Here is a 27711-nt window from a genome sequence, read left to right on the forward strand (position 1 = left end):
TTCAGAACTCCAGTTACCTTGGCTTGGCATAAACCTCAGATCAGTCAAAAAAAAAAAAAAGAAACCCTGAAGCATGATGCCGTCTCTATATGTCACTGTGGGAATCGTATTCTTTCGTTGATGGCCTGAATTATTTCTGTGCCAAATACACTTATTTTTTGAGAAATTTTGTCAGGCCTGGAAATTTTTGGGAGAAAATTTTTAAATTTTTATTCCAACCCAACTCTTTAGACAGAGACACGTCGAAAGCACATATGTTTTTTTGTTGTTTGTTTGTTTTTATATTTATTTTGTATATTCTATATTTGTTTTAACTACTGATGAGTCTTCACTGTGCCAGGGAATAAACAATCATGTAAAACATTTCCTGCCCTTCTCCTGACTGACACCTTTGTACATTAAGATCTTTGTTATGACCTTTGGCTTCAGACAAAGGTTGCAAATGTAAAAAAATAAAAATATAATAATAATAATAATAATAATAATAAAATAATAATAATAATAATAATAATAATAATAATTTAAAAAATCTGAAAAATCCCAGCAGAAATATGAAACTTGTTTTCAAATAAATCAGATTTTTATAGAATTAATGGTGAGTACTCAAGAAGAATCAATGCAGAATTTACAGTATTACTTAAAGAGTGTACACACTTTTTCAACCAAGTTATTACACCTACAGTACAATGTAAATTCTATAAATTAGGATAAATGCAACATTATATTTATTGTTTTATTATATAATTTATCATTCTCCAATTTATTTGACATTACATAAACCTTGTATTTTAACAGCACTGTGCACATGTTTGAGAGACACTGTTTATATTTAAAAAAAATAATAATTACAACGAAATAATCACTGGTGACTCAGTTAATTGTGGCATGTATTCTTGGGACAACTCCAAAACAAACTCAATCTGAAACCAAGTGAAATGAATATCGACTTACCAAGCAAAAACATACTGAGCAGGACGCCTGTTGGTACAAAGGTTTGACCTCCACTTTCTTTCCTACCAGACTTTCCTAACGAGTAAATTCCAAGTTCTGTCCAGGAATTTAGATATCCATGAAAAATCAAGACAGACTTTCCGCACTAGCGTTCACTCCTAAATACAGTACATAACTGGGCTTTTTAAACTTTGAAAAGCTGTACTGGAGTGAGGGACTGTACACACCAGCAGCTCCAGCCAGACTGCATATGCTATCCCAAAGGGCCGCTGACTAACCCAGCGCCTACTTCCTCACAATAAAACCCAGTAGGAATTCGAAATGGCTACTAAAGTGGGGGGGATTTCCTTTAAACAGTCAAAGCCATATTGAAAGCATTTGTGCAACTGGTAGCCAAATTCCTTCTCAGAAACAATTGTTGCAAATGTTTTTCTTTTTTTTTTCTTTTTTTTTTTCGTTTTGCTCTAGAGGGAGTTGATGGTAACATCTATCTAGTGAGAAGCTGGGCTGATCAAGAAGTATACTGAAGCAAGAGCGAGAAAGAGAGAGCAATCAGGCAGTCCAGCGCTGGAGCCGTGCCCAGTGCAGGGGTGGGGGAAAGTGCCAGCAGCGCACGCCTCCGACACTCTCCACACACTGCGTGCTTGTGGAGTGAGCTTAGTGGATGTGGTCAGCGCGGGGGTGGGAGAAGTGGAAAGCGAGAAGCAGTTGGAAGGATGGGTGGATAGACGCATGGAGGAAGAGAGTGAGAAGGACTCTTTTGACACAGGGCAACATCCAGTGGGGGGCGGTAGGGAGGGTAAGAGTGAAGAGTTTAGAGCAGATAAGTGTGAGAGCAACTGTGAGAAAGTTTCAATGTGAAAGAGCGTGTGTGAGCTGCCGAGCATATGCGAGCATCTGTGTGCGCGATTGTGAGTCCATATGGCAGCCGTCTTGCTGAAGTTGACAGCCTGTGTTTGCAAAGTGGGGCTGGTGGTCAGCCACTTGTTCACTATCAGAACGATGACAGGGTAAAGACAGCGAAGGCAGACTAGAAATCCTTTTGGAGCGGTACAAAGCAAATACAATTTATTTGGAGAGGTCATATGATTTATCCACAAACTTTGAACAAGTGTTTGCACGACATGCAAGAGGACATGACGGGGATTAGAGGTTCTTATCCTAAATAAATTAACCCAAAATGGCTTACTGTAATTTGGCAGGAATTCTGAAAATAACAGTGAGTGAACTCGGGCCCGAACAGAAACACAAGGAAACGTTTCTTCTGAGACGTATTTAGAGGTAACATCAAAGCATTTCACCGCATTTTGCACTGTCAAAATATTTCTAACACTTTGACTCCACAGAAGTAGAAGAAGGAAAGCAGTCATCTTGCAACAATACTGCTCTCACTCTATGTGTACAGATGCTTAAAATTATTTGCAAAATTATTAATGCTCATTGACCTTTTTCACATTTTGTCACGATACATCTACAACTTCAATCATTTGGGTTTTGCGTGACACACCAACAAAACCAACTATGTAAATGTTAAGTAAAAAGAAAAAAAAATATTAACGGATTAATGTTTGTATTTTTTTTACTAGTGGATATCTGAAGAGTTTGACCAGCATTTATACAATCTCTAACTCAATAAATTACAGAACCCTATTTTGCTGCAAGCACAATCTCAAGTATTTTTGTCTTCCAGCATTTAGTGAAAGTCTCAATTTGATTTAAACCTAGACTTTGGGTCATTTTAACCTTTGAATTATCTTTGATCCAAATATGGCATCTCAAAATACAGTCCTTAAGGCATGCTGCCTTGAACTTTAAAATCCATCCTTGGTGCAAGAAACCTGAATCAAATATGTAACCAATTTCTAAAGAAGTCTTATGACCTAAATATTGGCTCAGATGTACTGAATTAGAAACACATCTAAATGTGCTCGAGGAACGTTTAGTTTGAGACTCCTGATTTGAACATTTTATTGTACTTCTCACTGTACTGCTTTGTTATGTCATGCTAAAAGATTAACCTGTGCCCCGTTTTAAAATTTTTGCAGCACATTTTTTAACAGGATTGCAGTGTATGTATCTCCAACCATCTCTCACTAGCTTCTATGTCTGCTCTAGCTCATTATCGAACCATAATTCATCTTCCAACATAAGAGATTGCTGTATGTACACAGTGCATCTAGGCCAAATATTTGATTTTTATCTGACTGTAATACCTTTTCCAACTTGACTGTTGTCATCGAGATGGCTTTTCATCAACAATGACTTTCTTCTTCCACAAAAACTCTGATCTGGAACTAATAGCTGTCCTCTTGTCAGATTCTCCCACGTGAGCGATAGTTTCCTGCAGCTCCTCCAGAGTTAGCATGTTTCTCTGATTAGTTCTCTCAAAGTCTTTTGTATTTATATGTGTTAGGACTCCTGTAGGATCCTTGTGGTTAGGTTAACCTAACTTAACCAACACTGACTAAAAATACTTGGGACACTTCAGCACCTAGTAAAGCCTTCAATTATTTAAACCATTACTGCAAACTAACTTCTCTTTGCTCCCCTCCACAGGTATTCTGCTGCTTTTGCTTTCGAGATTATTTTGATTGTAAATTACAAAACTTCCACATATATCCTCCACCCATGCACACCAGAGTCCTTTTGTCGCCAAAGTCACACGTCATATTAGAAACTTTGATTTTAACCGTAGCTTGTGTTGAACATATTTATAGGAATTTTAGAACAGGCATCTCCCTTTTTGCTGTGGCCTTTGAGCCAGATCAGAACATAATGCAACAGGATGATATACTGAACAATGCCTCATGACAACCTATTGCCACTTTTGGCTCTCCCTGCTAAAGAAAAGAAAAGAAAAGAGAACAGACGAGGATCCCTCCACCATGTGTCACTGAATTATAGTTTATTCAGGGTAACATGTAATATTAGTTTATTTCCAATTCCAGAGATTGAACAGTAATATAAACAAAGACCAGCGTAAACCTTATGCTGGTCTATCAAACAAAACATTTTCTGGGCCCTACAAAATGTGAATAAGTTCAAGGAGTATGAATAAATTCAGAGGAAATTGTCACTAATCTTTTTCAGTGTATACTTGACCTAGGTGTTACAACAATTATCATTCATAAAGTAATTTTTCACAGAGTTTTATTGCCATTCAAAGAGTTCACCGCCACCAATCTTGATGAGGAGCGGATGGGGAGTGGCCGGCGAGCCAGCGAAAGCAATGTCTGGAAGAGTTCCAGTTGAAGAGATATTTTATTGGTACATTAAATAAAGAGGACATGCAGCACATTTGCAGCTTTACAGAGGAGCAGGCTAGAGGGAGAGTGCCATTTAAGAGTAAAAAATATTTCTGACTGTCGTGATAAGAGCTGAGTGATGAGGGAGAGCGTGGATTTGAGGAGGACCAGGCAGAAATAAAGTTTAAGAACTACAGTAAAAATGAATGTAAAGCAGCAGCATCATATGGCACATTAACTGGACTTAGCAAAAGGTTTGGGCTCACTTAGGCGTGCTGGCTATGATTCACGTCAAAATGCAGATGTTTGCCGAGTCACTGGGACAAATCAGAGAAGAGCGGTGAATTCCAGACCGGGGCGCCAAAGGTGGGAGGACAGATTTGAAACAGCAGCAGGTCGAGGACAACAATCTGGACAACCAAGATTCCAAACTCGTCACCCTCCCGTAACACCCACCAGTGAAATCATCTACGTTCCCGATTTTCCCGATTCCCACAAAACAGACTTAACAGCACACACAGTGAAAATAATGTTGCAACATACAGTAGGCAAACTGCCCCTTAAATTTTCCAGATGTATTAGGAAGGGAATTACAGGCCACTCCAATCTAGTTAATTTTTTCATTGCAATGTGACTTTTTCTCTACAAGTGCCTCAATGTTTCCTTTAGCATTCTACTGAACCAGTAGGGTTATTTGTCTTTTGGTTAAGCGTTTCTTATAGACTGGGCACGAAAAGAGGTGTGAATTGTTGGAGGGGTCACAAAGGTTTAACAAGTACGCTTGCTATCTGACCCTTTGTTTACGTGAGATTAATTTAGGGCCACGTGTCTCTGCATTTCCACGGCATTAAACGGTGATTCAATGCAAACGTTTATCCACATGTGCACGTTATCTCCCCACATTTAGCTGTGTCTTACTCACAGCCCATCTCTCGTTTTTCAATCCTTCTCTTTTACACACACTTAAACTTATGAGCAAACACAGACGCGCGCGCACAGCAAAGCGCCCAAACACAAAAAAGAGCCGCCCACAGCTGCGTCAGGCCATCGCTCTAACAATCCAATCTGTTTTCTTTCCCATGATGTTTCCCATTGGCACAGGGAGGAGAAAATCAGATTTACTCCCCCACAGGGCCCATGCAGTTGCACTGATATGGAAAATGATTTCAGTGCTGCTTGAGCCCATAAACATTATTTTGGTCTCTCTCCCCCCTCCCCGTTAATGACACATTTCTTCCCAGCATTGTGGAGCTCACAGAGGAAGGGGTGAGTGTAAGAGGGGGAGAGGGAGGAGGAGGAGGAGGAGGAAGGGGAGATGAATCCTCCAGGGCCTCACATACAACAGGGGAGTCCTTCACCTCTCAGACTGCATCCTGGCTGTTCTCACTCCCACCTCTTTCACACACATGAACACACAGGCAAGAACACAAACTGCTAATCAACCACTTCGGAGTTTTTAAGAGCCGGTTGTTGGGAAACAAACTGAATCAAAGAGATATTTCTCACCTCTCTGTATGCAGTACCTTTTTCGAGTTGACGTGTTGCAGCCGCAAACTGTGCGTGCATATGTATTCAGTCCCCAGGAGTCGGTACACTTTTTGCTGAAATTACAGCAGCAAGTCTTTTGGGTTTTGTCGCCAGCAGCTCTGCCGATATTGAGACCTAGCGTTTTGCCGCTTCTTTTCAAAATAGCTCAAATTCAATCACTTTGGATTATGGTGATATCAGTTTTATGTCTTGCCAGAGATTGTCCATTGATCCAGGTTAGGACTTTGACTGGGCCATTCTAAAACATAAAAACTTTTTGTTCCAAACCCTTCCATTGTAGATATGTATGTGTAGTTGGGCATTCCTGCAAATCTGCACCCCAACCTCAGGGTTTCCTAAAGCTCTGCTGGGAAAAAAAATAGAAGAAAAACCTTCCCACAGCATGATGCTGCCACCACCATGTCACGTTTGTTATGGAGATTTAAAGGGCTTTAGATGTTTAACTTTGATCTCATCTACTCAAAACATATTCTACCAAGTTTGGTTGTTAGAAGATTGTAACTGCTACACTGCTAGAAGTGACAAACTACTAGTAATGTAGTCTGTCACTACATTGCTATAGTGGCAAACATTAAAACGGATCTTTTATGGTTGACATTTAACCATTGGCTTATGGCAAACCCCAGCTGTATTTGGCCAAGTAGTTGCAACTCCATACAGGTGATCCGGTTGTTTCTGAAAGTAACTGGCTGCACCTGATAAACCTGATTATTAGGGTATCAAAATAACGGGGCTATCTATTATGCAAAACACTTTTTTTCTGATGTTTACCTATTTGTTGAATACTTATTTTTCATTTCACAATTATGAGCTACTTTGGGTTGGTCTATAAAATACAAATTCAATAAAATACATGCAACTACAGTGACAAAATATATTATCTATATCATCATCGCCTCATCATTGTGTGCTATATTAATATAGCAAATGACTGTTTAGAAAAAAAAGTAATTATTGACCAACTTACTCCAAATGTCAGAAATTCAAATTTTGCACTGATCTATTATTCAGCCAGCAGGATCGACTGTCCCTGCAGTAAATCCTGATGCTCGACACAAAAGACGTCGGTTAATCAATAACATCCCACATTGATTGATTTTCTAAAACAATGAATTCAATGATGCAATGTGAAATTGTTTAAAGGATGGAAAATACCTCTGTGAGGGCCTGTATGTGGATGGATGTCAGCCTAAATCTAAACATATTTGGCTTAAAGCAGCCCCACTACAATCCTGTCATCCCGTCTTCATATATTTCTTCATTGAAAGCCCCAGTCTAGCTGCGCCGGTTCTCCTCTTCAGCAAAAAATATAAAATGTATGAGCTCCAAACAGTTTCTGCTGGAGGCATATTGTCAGAGATGGGAGCATGATCCAGCCTCAAGGTTTAAAAGCAAGTCATTGTTCTGAGTGTGCTGAGATAAAAATGGCCCAGTAACAGGGCTCTAAACCTCTCATTTGGCGTCTAATAAAACCCATCTGCAGGACTAAAAACGAAAAGGCAAACAGAAAACAGTCACGGTGTATATGACTAAAAGGTCATTTTTCGGTGATTTCCTCATCGCTATAATTGCAAACTCTAAAACTGGATTCTCACAGTCAGCTAGTTTCGCTGGAATCAACCTGCGGATCAGGCTTATTTTGCATACGATGACTGATCTGTCTGAAATTGCACGGTTCATATTTAAGGCTCCGACCATAGATGGGTGACTAACAGTAGGTTGCGTGCCAGCGAGGTCACGGACAGATTTGCCTGGTGAACGGGAAAAAAAAAAAAGGCAGATTAAAACAAGTACTCAGCATTATACTCTCTAATTAGTCCCCTGTTAACTTTTGAACTTAATTGCTTAATTGAGATGTGGTTAGACTGGGCAGGTTTCCCCTCCCTGAGGGGGACCATACGGCTCCAGTTTTTCAGCCCTGCACTGCCTGGCACAGTAGGTGGCTGTTTCTCTCTCTCGTTCTGCTTCTTTGTCTTCTGAAGCATCCCACCACTCTAGCAACGAGGCACGGCAATGTGGCGCAGGAGGCAGTAAAACTGTGTTTTGTGAGTGTGTTTTGGCTGTGATTGTACCACATATGCCGATGCCACATCAAAGCAGACTTTTGACTACCCGGTCCTGGGTGGTCTAAGCCTCTTTTCTTTCGACCAGCACCAGCAAGGTAGGTAGGCTTTGGGGGAAAAAATAAATAAAAAAATGGTGTTTGGATGTGGGTGGATGTTGCCTCACCACAGGCGAGTGCTTTCTGCAAAACTCAGAAGTCAGTTTGCTTTGGAAGAGGCATAAACTGCATGTAGAGGAAGAATAAAAGTGCGCCGCAATACATACACAGATAAACACATGCACACACACACACGCACACACATACAACCTCACAGGCATCACATTAGTTGAGTCTCCGCATCCACTCGGGTTGATGTATAATGATACACAGAACAGCACATAAATCTGCAAGCAGTTCAAGTCATTGGAGCAGATTTTGCCTGCTGTCTTTTCCTTTTTCACTTTCATCCCCGTGTCTCCTTCTGCTCCTTTGAGCCCCATCACTCATTCCCCTTCTCAGTTTTCCCTTTCCATCCTCACACCCTCTCCATCACTCTGCCTCTTTCTCCTGGTGCTCAGCTCCATATTTCTGTCCTCCCTCATCACCTCGCTCTCTTCTCTCTCTTGGTGTCGTTCAAATACTTCAAAATGAAAACACTTCATATTTTGGGTTTAAAAAAATAAAAAATAAAAAAAATAAATAATAATTCCACACTCCCTCCCTTTCGCTTGTCCCACTTGCGTGCTGTTTCCTTACTCTTGTTTGTCTGGGAGTGCAATGAATGTCTTATTTTATGGATAGTCATAAGTTCATCCTCCCTCTATTAGATAAATCAACTTTGGAGCACTCAACAGGCAAACCATGACTTGTCAGAATGTCATGTTCCCCGTTTGTCCTCCCATCCTCTGCCGTGCTCTTTAATCCGCAGCCCAGCGCCTCCTTTAGGTCATGCGGAGCAAGTGCTGGACATCAAGGCCTTGCCTCACTGCTGTCCTCTGAGTTCTCTTGGAGCGGCTTGTAATATGATAAACTCCTGGAGTTGCGTGCTCGAGAAACAGAAGGCAGCTCCCTGCTCTGGCTTCTCTCTGTCTGATGTAGCCTGTCAGAGCCACAGAGGCAGAACAGCGCAGATAACAAGTCGGGAGCCGCCACGCCAGCAAGTCCAAGGTCTTTCTGCGGCCATGAGTGTAATTTGCTGTGAGGTTCACAAGGGGAACAAAGGAGAAATGTTTAATTCTTGTAGCTCTGGCCAAGACGAATTCAAGGCATTTTTGCCCTGATAACCTGTACAGACGAAGCACCTGGGAAGCCAAGGCCAAGCATTACACAGTATTACCTTGTAAAGAACACACAGTTCAGTGCCTGTTCCAACCAAAAACGTCAGTGTTTTTGATAGAGGACTTATGTAACAAACCAGTATGAAGTAGTGTCTAATTATGAATTGGCAAAACATAATGATGGTTTGAAATTAGTTTCAAAGGATAATCTGAAGAATCTGGCCAGCATTTGTCTTCAAGTCCCTTTGCTCGGACGTCATTAAATAAAATTCAGCGCATCAATCATCTAAACAGTAAATACAGTACGTGTGTGTGTAAGTTAATTTGAATGTAAACACAGCTGTGAAGGCCTTAAGAGTTTGTTAAAAAAAAAAAAAAAAGCATCAGAGAACAAACTGCATCACAAAGACCAGGGAGCACAGAAGACGGGTCAGAGATGCAGTTTAAAGCAGGTCAAGGTTATAAAAGAATATCCCAAACGTCGATCCAACGGAGAGCAATGATTGCACAAGCAGCCAAGCAATCAATCGGATCTCTGGAGGAGCTTCAGAGATCCACAGCTCAGGTGGGAGAGTATGTTGACCAGACAACTTTTGGTCATGAACTCCACAACATGTGGCCTTTATGGAGGAACGGCAATAAAAAAAGACATCAATAAAAAAAAAGCAATACGATGTCTGATTTGTCTGATTTGTAGTTTTTCCACCCACTCTGTAATTGACAAGCCAGGCATGTGGAAGAAGGTGGTGCAGTCAGATGAGACCGCAGTTAAAACTTTGAACTGTGTGGAAAATACTGTGTACAGAAAACCACTGATCGTCAGCCAAAACACACCATCCCCACAGTTAAGATACAGTGGTGGCAAAATCATGTTGTGGGGAGGCTTTAATTAAGAAAACAGGAGGTTAGGCAGTGTTGATGGACTAAATACAAGGTAATATTGAAGGAAAGATTTCAGAGGCTGTAAAAGACCTGAGAGTGATGTGGAGGTTTCACTTTCCACCAGGACAACAACCCTAAACATACAGCAAGAGGTGCAGTTAAGTTGTTTAGCTCAAAGGTGATTTTATTAAGTATCTGTTCACTGAGACTTAGCACAAATAAAACATAGACTTTGCAGATTTCGTTTGTAAAAACATGGAAAACGATAATTTTTCTTCCACTTCACAAATATGCACAATTTGGATTGGTCCACCACTATGCAAAAAAAGGTTTCTGGTCTAAAAAAACAAAAACAAAACAAAAAAACTTGAAAGAAAATATACTTTTACAAAGATCTACATAAATATGTTTGCCTCTCTTTGACGTTTTATGGCACAAATCCTCAAAGTCAAACTGACTCTACTTCTGGACTCAAACAAATAGCTGCTTTCCTTCCGCCTGTGGTAACTCATCTTCTCAAATGTATACAAGTTCAGCTCAATTGTACATTAAAAAGATTTATGAATCACTCCTGACAAAACCAGGATTTAAAGCTGAGGAATGCCTTCCGACCACTGATGCTGGTCCTCCATGGAATGCTCCCCCCGACATCTGCAGCCATATATTCAGGCAGGGATGAGCAAAATTGGAAACATTTCCTGCAATCTATAGAGATGACAGCTGGTCATTTTTATGAAAAGTAAAACATTTTTAAGAAACAAAGAAGCACTGGTTGTCTCTCTCTCTCCTTCTAACAGCTATAAGGAAAGAGAACAGCATTTCATCACCGCTCTACTAATACAGACTTTATTAACTTTCTCTACGATCGTGTTACGTCACCTGAATGCCTCCTTCTCGCCCTTCACTCGTTTTAAACTTAGTATAAACTGAAGGGTTTAACCACAACCTTTAAAAAACGATTATGGTGAGAAGTTACTAAAACCTGGCTCTGTTTTGGAGGCATGGAACCCTGCTGCTGGCGGGGGATGCATCCTGGTGAGTTCGCAGGTATAAAACAGCAAGCGGAAGATAGAGGCAGCATTTTAATTTAATGCTTCTAATTTCACTTTTTTGTCAGATGACATATAGACATAATCAGCAATTTATCAGTGAACAAAAACAAACCTCACAGTGCTTCAAAAGTTGCTGCAATTACAAAGATAGGATTGATTTTTTTTTTTACTTCACCTTTAACAGATAAATTTTGTAAATGAGAGCAGCTAGGTTATTAATTAAGAAGTAAACAAATGTTTGAAGACTAACATTTTGCATAAAAAAAAACTGTCTAAAAACTGTATTTATAATAAAAGCATCTAAAATAACAGTAAAATATTTCAAAATTAAACGCAAACTGATACATAAAATTCATGTTTAATTTAGGACTGAACAACATAATGAAAATAATAATCGTAATTAACCTGCATTTTCCATACTGTTTTTTCCTAACATTTCAATGGACCCATCATTTTCTAGGAGTTTTATCATTTCAACCTGAAGACTAAACTTGTACATCTGTTGCATGTGCTGAGGCCATTTAGTCCACTGCAGTCGTGATATGAAAAAGATCAATGTTGCAACGACAATAGCATACATTTTGAAGCTTCAAATTATTCAAATATAAATGATGCGAGAGCATATGAAAATTAAGCCGACACAAGTGAGATTGGCAAATCCGACATTATAATATAAGGAATGACATCAATTTCTGAATAGACCCCTGACCAGAGAATTTTTCTTTTCTTTTTTTTTACTCAATTTTACAATTAATGAACAAGAACTACTTGATATGGGGGAAGCAAAGTTACTTCACAATGTTTAGAGGGTGACCTTTTTAACCTTTGTCAAGTAAAAGTTAGAACTAGTCCTTGATAAGTGTGAACGTATGTGTGTTAGCCTCCTCCGCCAGCTAGCCACTTGGAAATGGAAAAGACGGGGAGCTTGCAGGGTTACATGAGGATTGCACCATTTGATCGAATTTAACAGATGTGCTGCAGCTGCTCATTTGATCTGTGTTTGCATATCCTCAAAAAAGAGCACAAGCACAAAGACTCAAGAATACCACACACATGCACACATAGTAAAATTAAAACTATATATTGTCCTAATGGCAGTGCTCAATAGCACCACAGAGGATCTGAAATAATAAATCAAAATCCCATAGTAACTATTTAACAGTCTTTAAGCTGTTTACTTATTCTTTTTCATGGATGTGGGCTTTAACTTTGCACCGAGTGGCGGCACGATATGCTTTATGTCGGGCGGAGAGAGTATACCAATATCACATGTTGAACAATTCAGAGACTCTGTGAAATGAAACAGCGATTTTAAAGGGAGAGAGTGACATGGAGAGGCAGTGCAGATAAACCTCAGTTAGGAGGCTGCATATTCACGGGAGAGCAACAGCTTTCAACAGGTTATCACACGCCAGAGACAGAGCCAAGCTCAGTCTTAGAGCTGGCAGAGACCATAATGGAGAGAAAAGAGAGGGAGGCAAAGGAGGACGGGGACAGGCGGGGGAAGGAGACTAAAGAAGAGTTATTAAGGTGATGTGAGGCAATGAGGGGAAGAAGCTCCACTGAAATGTTTTGACACAGAAAAAAGCAAATGTGACACAGGTACTTAAACACGTGTTTAAAAGCGGGCAAGTGACATCTCTCTCTCTCCGTGTGTGTCTTGTGTCTCTTTGGGCTTGCTTTGACACACACGCGCACACACACACACACACACACACACACACACACACACACACACACACACCCCCACGCACACCCCCACACACACGCACACACACACACACAAACACACACACACACACACAAGAGGTAATTGACACTTCAGCCTAAGCTGCTCATCCATTACGGCTTTGATGGAATAACTTTCCTTCAGGCCGTAAGGTTGGCCTTACTTATTTTTTACTTGATTGCACCGCTGTTTTATGGATCTGCAGCCATCTTTAATGCGTTGTCCTCGGACACACTGCATTAGCAGCAGTGGCTTTAACTCGTGCCGCCGATGCGTTCCCTATCAGCCGCGGTGTGCTGGAATCGGTTCGTGTGTAGTTTTGCAACTCTTACTGTATTTGCTCTGGCACAGTGTTCTATTGTGGCGCTCGGCACAGATAAGAGAGAAGCTATGTCAACAGCGGGCGCTGTGAAGGAGCCGCCTGGTCGTGTTGACATTCTCCGACACTGCTTATTTACTCTGACCACAGAGTTCGGCCGTCATTGAGGCCTTATGCACTGATGGCCAGGGGACTCTGAGAGTGGAGCCTCCTGCTGGATCAGACCGGTAGTGGTTCTGTTATTGTCGGGTGAAAAAAGAAAAGAAGTGGCATTCAAAAAATTCAGAGTTTCAAGTTTTTTCTCACACCATACACACACACACACACCCCTGCACACGCATACACACAGAATCTCATTGAGTCAGGCAGCATGAGTCTGCATATTGACTTGTGCTGAGCAGTGCTATCAGTACAGTAAAGAACCAGTGGAGCAATCTATTTATAATTAGGGTAGGAAGAGGGGGGGTAAATTGGCTTCTTTGAGAAAGATCTTGATTTCTTTCAGCTAGTCCCATGATCATGGCATCCAGGTCTTTCATTAAGCCTCTTTATATATTTTATGCGCCCTGCAAAAGTATTCCTATCCCATTTTATTACATTTTATCATGTTAAAATAAACAACAGTGAATATTACTGGGATTGTTTATATGATAGAAAAACACAAAATAATGCAAAATTGTGAATCTACCTCCTCAAATTCTTTTACCCCAAAATAAATTGCAACCAGATGCCTTCAGATTTTATTTAGAGATAGCTGAGTAAAGGGGGCTAAAAGCAAAAGCACTATGATAGATCAGCTTAATGTGCATAATCTGTATTTAGCTCACGATGACAATATTGTAACAAGATATTGTGCAGCCCTACAACACGTTTTTCAAAATGTATTTAAAAATATTATTTTTCTTTTAGTTTATATTCATGCAGTATTTTGTGGTCTATAATTCATGCAGTATTTTGTGGTCTATCTCATAAAAAATAAAATAAAATACGCTAAAATTTATGGTTGCAGCACAACACAATTTCTAAAGGTTTTTGGAATATGGGTATTTTAAAGGAATATTCCTTTCAGAATATTCTTAAAGGAACTGTATTTTTCATTTTTCCTTAGTTTTTCCTCCAATCCAATCCTCTTCTCCTCGCACGTCTTTCCTCCCCTACTTTCACATACAGGTGAAACTTCGACTGCTCCAGCTTTATCCTCAGCAAATCAGAAAAAGGCAGATTTATAGCTTCCACCTGAGTGAGCAAGGTGCGACATGAAACTGAAACACTCACCCACTACTATTTCACATGCATGCAAACACACACAAAGAGAGAGACACTTCAGATTAAATCTGACCTCAGTATGAACTCGGTATCAAAATGTGATGGCTGGAAGGTATTTGAACCAAACCTGGTTAGCAGGTTTTGTTCTGATCAGAAATATCTGCCTAATGTAACAATGCTGAAATAATGTAGTTACAAGGGGTTTCAAATATTTAGAAGTATTGGGTGTATGCCACGTAATGACACTCAATTCTTAGCTCAAACAAAATGATGTATGAATATTGACTAAAATGTAGCCACAAAAACAAGTATTTTATTCCCCATGGCTGGAAACTTTTGTACATAAATGATTTTTTATTTCTTCCTTTCTGTTAGGAATCATCTCAACATTTGGTGTAAGAGCAAAAATGTAGAAATAAAAAAAAGAGAAGGATAAGTTAGGGAAAAGAAATGAAAAGTGACAAATGGGAGATTTCCTACACAAGCCCATAAATCAAGAGGAACATGCAGGGCAGTCTGAGGCCTCACTTAAAAAGCCAAACTCCTTTTTTTTCCCTAACAGCCAAAGCTAACCACCTTCCTCCTATTACATGCACACAAACACCAACATGAACATGTGTGTCCTGCCCTCATATTTGCACAGCACAGTCCCCCCAGATGTTGTGTGTGTGCTGCAATGGCATCTCTAAAGCTCTCCATTCGCCCTGGCTCCTGCACAGCAGCCTGGCTTAATGGCACAGAAGCTGGTCTCATAAAATCGCATACAGTTAGGACCAGCGCAGGCTTCAGAAGCAAGCCTGGAACAAACAGGCATGCGTAAGTAAATCCTGCTCCTTTGCCCACATAAAAGCACACACCCTTTGCAGAGGACGGAGCAGTGCAGCTGTTTCTACAGGTAAGCAGCACAGGGAGATCTGGAGAAAGTGGTCCATAAAGAATTTGGTAATCACTAAAGAAGAGTAGAACCCAAAGCTAACAGTTTGCTTTGAAGTATTTCCTCTAAAATAACAGCATGGCCAACAGGAGCAACTGTCAGCAGCTAATATGTCTAATGTCTGACAAAAATGTATATGAGCTCTATGGAAAGCCGAGTTGTTCTACTGTAGGGCTGTAGAGCTAAAAAGGTTGACTTAGAGCTGGAGAAACATGAGCTGCTGTTCACAACAGACCCAGAGACCAGTGGACTGATGAAGATCCAAAAGGACTTAGGATCTGCTTTCATTCTGAATGTTCACCATCTGCTTGGAGGAAAAGAGAGCCCACAGAGTAGTAGAAAACTCTGTCAAGTGACAGATGAGACAGTGCAGCAGAAGTGTGTGTGCGGGTGTGTTTTATGTGTGTGCTGATGCATACAGTGTTTCAGTATTGATCCTCAAAGCAGCTCCACTTTCTGTAAGAAGATCTGTCTAATGGGAAAACACACATTTACCCACACACACTCAAAACCAAACACAAAGTAGTTAAAATATTTTAGAAAAGCCAAAATCATAATTATTTCCTTAATCTTATAGGCGCCAGCAGACTCAACCACCTATCCCAGGCAGCTGCATAGTTTACTTAAGTGAAAATCACATTATCCATCCAGTTTCCATCATTACATCGTTCTACCCATGCAATGTCCAGTAAGCAAGGATGACCAATCCTCTCATCATACCTCACTGCTTTGTCACACATTAGCCTGAGAGGTCTGGACTTTCCACGTCACCAAAATAACTCAAAGACATGTTGTTTTGTTTCCTAACAACCGTAAAATGAAACAAGATGTCAGCAACTGATATAACAGTCAAATTACACTCTAAGTCCAAAAACCTTCCAGTATATTCTCTATCCTACACAGTCTAATTTATGTAAATTTTGTCTAAATAATAAAAAAAGTATGCTATTTTTTTCATTAACCATACCTCTAATCTTGGTTTTTATGCCAAATAGGTCGTAGGTGACTTGCATCAATGAGGCTAGCTGTAGTAGCACTAGTCAATTGCGTTAGATGATAGTACAATATTAAAATATCCTACAAACAGCAACAGTATTGTTTTGAACAGTCATTACAAGCTGCTATTAATTTGATGTTGGTTACAATTGTGTCACATCACTGTGCTTCCTTCTTTTACTGCCGTTGCTGTTGTGTGAAAACATTTTGTCGACATCGATGCCGTAAGTGAAAGTAATTTCTGCTCCATGAAAACTCTACAATGCTGTTGCTTTATCTGCCAATGGGTAATTATGTTTCACATAATCAGTTAATTATTTTTTTTTTTACAAATAATGGCCTTAATATGTCCTTATTGACATACTTTCTATTTCTTATTATGGACGAGTTGTGTGTATTTCAGTCAGGGTGCAAGCAAGAACAGCCTTTAAGGACAACAACAGGAAGGCTAAATGGAGTACAGCCAAGCTGCTCTGATTTTTTCTTCCCTTTGAGCTTTTGACTCGTGTTATAAAACATGCTTTATTTGGAAAGGTTCTTCTTCTTGATATCGGAAATTTTAATTGTCCAAGCTTTCTGTTCACAAGACAAAAGAAAACCTTAGGAGGACAGAAATGAGTCGCCACGGTTATACAAACGAGGATGATGGAGGACTGCCATTAGCACAGCTATTTTGTTTTTTTTCATGCTTACGTTAACAAGAATCAACTAAGCAAAGTAATCATAAATTTACTTGTTTTTTAAGCTGAATGTTTTTATTTTTTTTATTATTATTTCTTGACGCAGTTTTCCTCAAACACGCCTAATGTGTAACTTTAACACTTACATAAAACACCTTGAAGTACATGTAAGAACGAAGAAACCTTAGGGTGTTATTGAACCCTGACTAACCCGGTAAGCAATCAGCAAAGAAAAATGACAAAATTCCAGGAAATTCCTGTCAATGATTTCTCTGACCTTCTGACTGCTGGTGAGACTGCAAGGATGTCTGTATTACAGCCCAAACAAAAACGGAAAATATATTCGTGCCGCATTCCATATTTCGGCATTTTGATTAGATGTGTATATATAAAAAAAATAATAATAATACCCAGTAATTCTATTGGAAATTTCTTTGATGACACTGGATTAAGTGCTTCTGTTTGTTATTATTTGAATCGCAGTCAAAGACATACCAGCATTGTTGTAACTGAAGCAGGTGGATCTACAACACCAACAGACGGATACAGCAGTTGAGACAAGATGGACGGCTGCTATGCAAATGCCCAGGGATGAGGTAGAATTAGGCACCTGCATCATCCCACTCCATCCCCGCACCCCGCACCCCCACGTGCTGCCCTCTCATCTGCCTGCCACTCTGTTTCCTCTCTCGTTTCTTTCATACAATCTCTCCACCACACAGCTCCTTTGATTGCCGTTTCCCGTGGGCATGCACGCTCACACACACACGCATACAAAAACAAATACAACACATGCATGCATAAAATCTGAAACGCATCCCTTCCCCACTGCTCAGAGACAGTTGCGCCAGCTGAGTTTTGATTTGGGAAGAAAAGTTGCCTCTACAACAAATAATGACAGCCACTCGAGGAACAGGCGGCGCACCATTATCACACGAAAACACACACACACACGCGCGCACACACACAGTGTAAGGGAAATGCTAAACTTTAAAAATAAAACATGCAAAAAAGAACTCTTCAAAGCAAGTTTAATCACATATACACACAGGCAGCCACCCACACATAGCCAACACGAGCGCACAAGTGTGTTCGCACACCCTCCCATTATGCTGTATAACCAAAAGGCATTCAGCCATTTCAGCAGCGTTCTGAGAGGCAGCCAAGTAAGAGGTCTGTCAGTGCATTAGCCAGCATGTAATCATAGCCCAACCTCACTGCAATTAGAACTGGTTCTAATTCTTCACTGGAAGCACTGCCTTGTCCCACCGCTAATAGTTTACTTTACTCCAACAGCTGACAGACCCAACCCTGCCTCGCCTGGCACGGCTTTTTAAACTCGCACACACTCGAGCACCCACGGACGAGCTTGCTCGCAAACACATCCACAGCTGTGGCTTGTCTGTCACCACGGGAGATCAAAATGGATCCCGGTAATAGTCCCCCAGCCGTGTCCCACTTGTGCCACATCAACCCCGTGAGTGTGGACCACAATTCACTTCTTAAAGTATGGTGCTTTGCAAAAACTCTCGTACTCTTGGAAGTTCTCCACGTTTTGCTACGTCCACAAATGCAAACTTCCAACAGATCTGCAAAGTTTTGTGTGATTGTGAAGTGGAAGGAGAATGGCATGTTTTTGTTTTATTATTATTTTTAATTATATTTACATATCTGTTTGCAATGCATTTGTGCTAAAGACTGTAAGTACCCATTTTTCTGTTTTTTTTTCTAATGGTTTTAAATTGGAGTTAAGCATGGACTTTGACTAGGCTATTGAAGAAAATGATAAGACTTCAATTTCCTGTATTTACCTCTATGCCCAACTTGGACCAGAGTCCCTGATGTGCTGAAAAAATCTCCACCCCAATCATATTTTTTCTGATTGTTTTGTCTCGCATTTTCAATATGGCCCAAAAAATGTTATTTTGGTTTAATCTGAACAGAACCTCTTATTCTGCCGGTTTGTAGCAAATCTACATAGTCTGATGCAAGATTTCTGCCATATAGGCCAAAACTAATTTTTGTTCTGTGAACAAATTCTCCCACTTGAGCAAGGACTCTCTGTAGCTCTCCTAAGTCACTGTGGCTTCTTCTCAAAATATCACATAAAATTCCGATAAAACCCTATTAAATTTATGGAGGCAACTTCGCAAAATGGGGCAAAATTTCAAGGCTTGTAAGAACTTTATTGGCAAGGAACTGTAAAAGTTTCACAAACATGACAAAGAGCAACGACCTAAAATCATGAAACAATTACAAAATAAGTAAAAGCCTGAAAGCTCCCAGAAGTTTCTCGCAGAAAGAGGCAGGTGTGAGGAGGCCAGGTGGTAAGACAGAGCCGCATTGGGAAATTGTCTAATGAAGACTGAAGAAGAGGGAACGCTTCCAATACTGATGGTATTGCTATTACCCTGTGAGCGTGAGGACTTGGGTGTCACTTCAAAGCATTCCCTACTATTAATCAGAAGCTATCCAGCCCTCCAGAATAGGCCCTGCTGGCTCTGCTGCTAAACACCCCTCTTAACATCAACACAATGGAGCTATCATCGCGCCCGTTACGCTATGCCTTGGCCAGACAGCACACCTTTATCTCGCCGTTTACATTACATCCTCACAGCCAATTAATTTACCTGCCACGTCTCAGGCTTAAGCACGTGGAGTTGGCGGTGGCGAGGTTGTGTGCACAAGTGTACATTTCATTTGTGCGCTGGTTTGCGTGTTACAAAGGGAACGGGGGGAGGGGGCGTCCACCTGGCTCAGGTTGCACCCAGCAGGCTGTGGGTTTGGCCTTGGGGGATCTTTATGAAAGCACCTGCAAGAAGCTGCAACCACAACACCACCAGCCCAATCCCGTCCTGATCTGGCTCTCACCTGCCATCCCCAGGCCGTGGCTTAGCGTTTCCCCCCACCCCTCCCCCGCCTCCTTAGTGTTTCCCCTCCAGGCAGCCCTGGCAGACAACAGCCACTCAGCGACTCAGCTGGATATCAGCAACCAAGACTGAGGATTAACTTCCACACTGGTACTGTCTCTTTAGCGCTAGATACATTAGATACAATGCTAATCCGTAACTTCTACTCTTTTCTCTTTTGCTTATGGCTGCTGCGAGGGACAGCACTTTCTCTGTGTCTCTGGAAGCAGAGTAAGACCCCACAGGGCAGAGGTGAAGTATTTCTTTTCTTTTAATCAGGGTAGCTGCCTATTGGCTCTCTAATAAAGAAAGTGTCATCTTGTAAATCTGCACATTCATGTTATACAAAGATGAGAGGGTTTACAACACAAGCTGCTCTCCCCCTCCAAGTGTCCTCTTGTACTGTACTGAGAGACTGCAGACTTTAGCAGCGCTGAAGGGATGAGATAACCGCTCACTGTTGTGAGAAAGGGCTGTCAAAGCTTTGTTTTTTTTCCTCCTGTTCCTTTTTTTCTCATTCTCTCTAAAGGATATAAAAAAAGCTGGAGCGGCAGTTGCAGAAATAGTCCTGTTTCTATAATTAGATGTAAACAGATGAACCAGACTCTCAAGCTTTCTCTGTCCCACTGGCCCCACAGCCTCCTGGGAGGCAAGATGTGTGAGTCTGTGTGACATGCTTATGCAGAGTGCAAGTGTGTGCGTCTGCGTGCGTGTGTGTGTGTGTGTGTGTGTGTGTGTGTGCATCTTTTCTGTTTGAGATGCACCAGTAAGTGTATAACAGCATGTGACAGTGTGCATCTAGTCTTGATGTCGCTTTGCACTGTCTGTCTGTCAGTCTGGTTGCATGTCTGTGATTTTTCTCCGTCTTAACCCCCCCCACCCCCCTACACACACACACACACACACAAGAGTCTATCCCATCCCCCCCACTCTCTTCTTCCTCCCATCCCCCTGTAGGTCACTGCATGGGCAGAGCAAGACGAGCTAATACGAGCTAATATGCATGAACCAACAGCAGACAAACACACATCTGTTGCAGCAGAGCCAGTTGTTTGCCCCACATCTCATGTTGCATTACAGAGAGGATGCAGTGTAGCCTAGTGGTCATAACAGGCAAAGAGGTCCAGATGAAAGAGAAATGCAAATTGGTGCTAAAAGTTATCATTGAAGGACCCTTATTTTTCTGACATATAGCTTCGGTAAAAATAAAGTATCTCCTTTCTTAATTCTAGACTAGAATTTTTGTTTTTTTATAGAGCTAATCTTCACCTGGTTTAAAGTAGTTTAAATCCATTATCTTAAACAATGACTGCATTTATGACAACATGGGACAGGGTAAAAGAGAATGTGGACGTAACTGGAGGTTAAAGATAACGGTCATCAAAACATATCTTAGTTAATAAAAGTTAAAGAAGCTGAGGAAATCTGTGAGACTGTCAAGTTTTCTTTCGATTGACAACCAGGCATCTGGCTCGATGGTTTCAGGGCACTTATTACACTGGCATTCCTGATGTTAATCATCTCTATCTGGAAAAAAGGCCTTCCACACCCTTATTAAGTATGATGCATCTTGATTTGAAGGCAAATCTTTGTACATTTCCAGCAGTACTTTCCAAGGTTTCCATGACAGTGCAATTATCAGTGCAATTATAATATTATCCTCCATACACACACTTTCTACATACTGTTAGTAGTAAAAATAAGCAGAGAAATTGACTAGCGACCAGAATCAGATGACTTTCAGCTTGACTTCACAGGCACCCATCCAGGTGAAAACTCAAGAATTCAACTTTTTACTACTTACAGGCAATAACTAAGTGCTAAAAGGATGCACCAACCCTCTTCAGAGTGAATGTTTACTACTGACTGAAGAAGACTCACAGTTAGATATTTTCTGTATCAGTGAGGTATTGTAATACGAAGCTGGGAGAAGAACAAAGGGTATAAAAAGTCAACTGCACTGCATGTTGGCTTTTCATTTAGACTGCTACGATGGTAATTTTCCCTTTAGTGCTTTGTACTTTTGCAATTTTGATCACTTTGTACCTCAACTTTTGTTGCACTGGCCATGGTGTGAATTGGCCTAAGGTCAATTGCAGGAGATACTTAAAGGTTGAGTCACAACAAAGTTGCTTTAATTTATCGGTTGGTCACGGAGAATGCTGTGTGTTGAAACGCATTTATACATTATCCAAGGAATACACACAACAACTGCTGTTTACATTTAGTAAAACTAATCATGCTAACCCAATGGTAATTGGTTGAGACAGTTTAAGATGATTCCATGACGTAGAGATCCTCAAATTCAGGCCTCAAGGCCTGATGTCCCGCAGGTTATAGATGTGTCTCTACGACAACACACCTGAATCAAGTGCTGAAGTCATTAGCAGGACTCTGGAAAACTTGACTGCATAGTGGGGGAATAATTCAGCCATTTCATTGAAGTACTTGAACCAATGTGTAAAAGTTGCAGGACACCGGCCATTGAGGCCTGGATTTGAGGAACCTTGCTATAATTGCCTTTTCTCTATTTTAAAATATTATCAAAACTCTGTTTTACAGCAAATGTGATGTCACTTTTGCTTCTAATACAAATAAATAAGTGTTTGGAGCATCAAGGCCAGAAATAAATACTGTGAATGCCTCAGGATTCTGTGAATGTTTTCTTTTTCAAACAAAAATTCTGCACAATAATAAAAATTTAAGCCTGGAACAATGATGCACACAAAAATTTTCACAGAAAGTTAAAAAAATAATAATTGTGTTCAGAAAATACTTGCATTTGTTTGAGGTGCATTTCTTGTTCATTTTAGTAGCATATTTCAACTTCAACAGAGACAAACTCAGACAAACTGGAGGGTTTAACAGTGCACCTGTCCCCGCCTCACAACCAACCACAGGGTGCCTCAGCTGTGGAAAAGGAGGCTGGACATCTCCTTAGGAAAAACCTAAGACACAGACACACATGCACACACAATCCCACCCACCCATGAGCTCAAACGTTGCCACACACATATTCATCCATTAACATGCAAACAGTATTGTCACTGACCGCAAATCAAGTGACAACAATGAAGCCATTGCCCCCTTTTTTTTTCTTTTTTCTTTTTCTTCTTTTCATTGAGCATTCACATTAACAAAATTGAAAAAAAAAAAAAAAAAGTAATCTGGATTTTACGCATGAGCCGTTAATGATGTCTAACAGCTGTCACATGCAATACAGCAACGCACTGAGGTGGGCCTGGGGCAGCTTGATGAGAAGCCGCCTGATGTTGGGAGAGGGTCAGAGGAGTAAAGGCACACCGGAAGAAAAAGAAAAAGGAAACAGAACTAACGTGGTTGATTTGGGGTAAAATGAATCGGTCTATATGCCATTTAGTCAGAGGAAGTGAAATAAAACTACTGGATTCCTAATTCGGCTTCTCGCTTCCTTATATTTAGCTCATAATAGATGAGAGGGCTTTGAAATCCAATGCTCTGAAACCTAATAAAGGAAGATATTTTCATGCGCGTCACTCTCACCTGTAGATCTTCTTTGTGTTGGACCTGTGTGAACGCCCTACGCTCGAGGCGAGGGTTGTGTGGCACTGTGCCACATGGTGTAAGTTTGGGGAGGAAGCAGTTTGAAGAGCATGTATCTGTTGTAACATGGCCACTGAAATTCTCTCTGAAAGACAGATCTCAAACAGTCGGGAAACTTTTCCTGATGACTCGAGAAATTTCTGAAACAGAGGTAGACTACATTTTTGATTTGATTTATAAACATACTAGAATGGGAAGAAAAAAATATGTACTGAAAAAAACATCCATCGCTTTATGGATCCTTGAGTACACTGAAAACCTTTTACTCTTGTACATAAAACTATTCACAATTATGTCAAGGGCTAACCCTCTCAACAATACCTGACCGGCCTAGCCAAACGTTTGAGTTTGCAGGAGTGTGGTGTCATGGGGAAGGGGACAGATGGTGCCGGCAGTAGCAGCTCGAGGCAAGGTGCTATTTTAGCTAGGTACAGGATGCCAAGCAATGGCGGACTCCAGTGACTGCCCTCCCTGAGCCGTGTCATCTCACAAAGATCCACAAATGAGTCTAACAACAGGCCATGGAGGAGACCAAGTTAAATGAGTGACCTACGTCCTGTAATAGCACCTTCTCCAATTCATCTCATCAAGTTGCCTTTTGAGAACATCCACAAATTTTTAGAAAGACAGAATTGGAACACTTTTTTTTAGTAAACGCTGGTGTTAGGAAGCTACATAAATATGTTGGACAAGGAAAAAAGTGATGACATCCTCAACGTGGTATATGGCTAAGAGTTAGTCAGATAGGAGGCCATCATTTTAAATAACAGATTGCTGCAGACTTTTAATACTAGTTTAAGCCCACACAGTCCAAATTCCTTCAGGTTCACACATGACGTTATGTCCTTTTGACACATGCACCCAGGGAAACCTAGACCAATGTTCTGCTAGTTCCCAACTCCCCAAAGGATAAAAAACAATACTTTAGTGTCTTATCGATGCAGTTTTTTTTGCTTTTTTTTTCCATTGGGTTAGGATTACTGAAAGGAGTAAAGGTTTGGTTTCAAGATTTTGGTTGAGCTTATGCATGAGAGCATGACAGGAAAAAGACTGAGAATGACAGGGCTTACAAACCAACCTTGCCAGTGGATACTTGTTCTGTTTTTGCTAGCTCTAGCAATTTAAAACAACCAACTATGACAAAGTTCATAGCCTTGAGATACAATGGTATAATAAATGCAATAAATGTCTGCTCTTTTGTAAGTTTGAAGAGAACTGAGTTTGTAGCTGTTTTCTCAGCCAAACAATGTCTGGGTTACTTCACAAAGTTTTGTCAGTTGAAGTTGTAGGATGAAGGTTAGAGTTGGAAACTTGGAAAAGCATTTGATAGTTCACATGGGTGGATGGGACAGTGTTTTCAGTGCTTGGTATGACAAGGAAAGTTCTTTGTCATTTAAGTCCATTTACTGAAAGCCGATGAGGCAGACAGAGGAATCTGGGAGCCTCGACCAACGTTACTTTGAATAGTAAAACAATTGCAACTCAGCAGAGAAATAAGCAACAACTAACCTAACGGTTTTTTTTAGTTTTTTTTTTTTTTTGTGACAGTTAAATCATTTGGCAAGGCTTTAGAGCAGATTTTTTTTTTCTTACCATAAGAATCCACTTTGTTTAGGCAAAAAGCAAGTCTCTAATCTGGAGCAAACATGCAAGCTCTTGAAAACAGAGGTCACAGTTCATTAGCAAGTAAACCCAAGTGTGGTTCACTTACAATGGAAGCACAAATGAACAATCAAGTAAAGAGAGAGATTGAAAGTGAACTAAAGGGTGAAAGTGACACATGATTTATCAACACATACGTGATCTAAATAAATTGTTGCAATTCTTCGCTCTGAGTATGTGCATGTCATGCTCTCTTTTTCTTTGCCATTTTTATCTCTACTGCTGCATTCTTGCCTTGTATACAGAAAAACAAGTCTGGATAAGTCACTGACTGGCATGCTGCTCATACTGGGCAGCTTCTTGTGATAAAAGCCAAAATGAGCAAACATGCCATTGTCCAGGCAGTTTGATCCGCCTTCAAAAATAATGGCATGAACATGGATCAAATCGAAATGAAAGTGTGACATTTTTCACCATTTCTCCGGTTTGCAGCAAGTCCCCTAGACTGCACTGATGTGAAAGAAACTCTTAATATCCATTAATGTAGCATCGTATCCTAGCGATATAAAACTGCTCAGTTTGAGTTGCTAAAATCATCTTTAAATAAATCCAACGGATAGCCTTCCACTTCTCTGAGGATGTCAAAACGTCTTACGACTATTACAGGTAAGATAATTGTTACTGATATCTACTTCACAGAACCTCACTAAAAAAAATCTGAGCTACGTCTTTGAACAGCACAGCCAAGGATCCTCAAGGACATATGGTGGGTATAGGCTATGGCACAATCTTTTAAGTGCTCACAAAACATGAGCACCAAGGCCTTGAAACAGAAACCTCCCTTTCCTTGAACAACTGTTAACCACTCACTGAGGTTTGCTAACTCCACCAGAGACACCTGTGTTTGTCTTTGAAGGGTCTCCTCAACAATCACAGACCCATGGGATAGTCTTGCAATGAGACGTTCAATAAAACTCTCTGTAAAGTTATTTATTCCTCTTCGGGGGAGGAAAAAAAGGGCGAAGGAAGACAAGACGGCTAACATTTGAAGGGAGGGGACGAGTGGGGGGGTTCTAAGATATCCAGCTAGGACATAAAAACCAAGGGAATGACAGGGACATCCTACCAGTAAACAATAAAGGGGGTGGAAGGGACTGTTTTTTATCTTTAACAGCAGCTGTAAAACACACACCAAGCTGGGGTCTGCAACAATGGCCCAGAGGCAGAGAAGGGTAGCTAAAACAGAAGTGGCAGGAAGACCACTGCTTCCCAGACACGAGGGTCTTCCTGCTGGAAAGAAAGGAGACTGAAAAATTGGAGGGGAAGAGACTGGGAGGACAGCTTATGGAAAGAGGGAAGGACAGATGTAAAGGAAGGGGAGGCCAACCGAGGAAGATGACACAAATATGACCTTTGATTATATGGGGTGTTTAGAGCAGAGCCCTGAACCCCCACGCTGCTTTCACACAGCCACACCTCAGCCAGAGTGGCCTGATCAGAACAATATGGCTGAAAGATGAACCCCAAGCCATAAATGCCAGCAGTGGAAGACAGCCCCACTGTGTCTCTGCGCACTGACACTGCCCAACATCTGAATCCAGGGTTCACAGCCAAAGACAAGTCTGTCTCCAACTTTTGCGCTGGAGCCAATGGAAGATAAAATTTCTATTTCAAAGTCCTTGTAAAGGAACAGGCCAAATTAAACAGCATTAGGCGCATTTAAAGGTCTTACTGTTTCAGGGAGTACACAAAGAGAGGAGCCGCTCCAATGTCACATTCCCAGAACACGGTGCAAGTGTAAACTATAAATCGACCACCTGGCGTGCGTTACAAATGACCGACTTGTAGTAGGTGAAGATGGACAGAGGCAAATGGGAGCCGACAGAATCTCCATCGGCTCTAAGCAACACGGTTCAGCGGGTAAGAAGGTGGAACTGCATGCCGGCGCCCGCTGTAGCCTAATTACCACCAAACTTACAAGTCTGCGCAACAGAAAAAAAAAAAGAATATTTTCTCCCATACTATGTTTAAAATTCTGCAACCCTGCTGGGAACGATGCCAAGGGAGAGTGTTGCAGCTGCCGTCACTCTTTTCAACAGCAAAAGGTGTCGGAAGCGCTCGCGATAAATACCTCTGCAAAGTCAGACGAGGCCTTTCATGGAGCCACATCAGAAACCTGCCTCTCAGTGCATTTTTACATCAACCCTGAAATATTCATGCTCTTTGTAAAGTATTCATGTGAACTAGTGTGCAAGTTAGTCCCCAGGGGGAGAAAGTGCAGAGAAACTGAACACACTCAGCAAACACCATGCACGGTTTGTGTTGTTATGTTGCTTGCACACAGGTCACTCAATGGAATGCTAATGACCAGGCTCATCAAGATGAACAGCCCTCAACCAGTTTGACATCCTAAAACTCCAGACTTGCTCATATTAATTAAGGAGAAATATCTAAAAAAAAAAAAATCCAATTACGTAGATGAAATACAATAGACGGGCTTCATCTCTATTTTTATTTAATATTATTACTTGAGATGGGACTTGTACTATGATTAAGAAATTTTTATCATTTGTAATTCCTTCACTTTTTGCCGTATTCTTAATGTTCTGAATGGTGATTGGAGGGTCAAATACTAATAGGTCAGATTTTTTTTCCCTATTTAAGACATGCACCCCAACTAAGAACTCAAAATCTT

The 27711-nt window shown here is 40.8% G+C and overlaps 1 protein-coding gene across 7 annotated transcripts in view; it reads right to left on the bottom strand.

The window, feature by feature from the left end:
- bahcc1a (BAH domain and coiled-coil containing 1a) overlaps nucleotides 1-27711 on the bottom strand; it is a 75410-nt gene that overhangs the window by 41555 nt on the left and 6144 nt on the right. The window contains exon 1 of one of the 7 annotated variants that reach the window (XM_008416197.3): nucleotides 952-1394. The exons of the other annotated variants lie outside the window; for them this stretch is intronic. Coding sequence (XP_008414419.2) covers nucleotides 952-964 — 13 coding nt within the window. The 5' untranslated portion in view covers nucleotides 965-1394. Of the gene's footprint in view, nucleotides 1-951; nucleotides 1395-27711 lie in introns of those variants that run through there. 7 annotated transcript variants of the gene reach the window in all.

This window comes from Poecilia reticulata, chromosome 8, assembly GCF_904066995.2.
Source record: "Poecilia reticulata chromosome 8, P_reticulata-male-v2, whole genome shotgun sequence".
Lineage (NCBI taxonomy): Eukaryota > Metazoa > Chordata > Actinopteri > Cyprinodontiformes > Poeciliidae > Poecilia > Poecilia reticulata.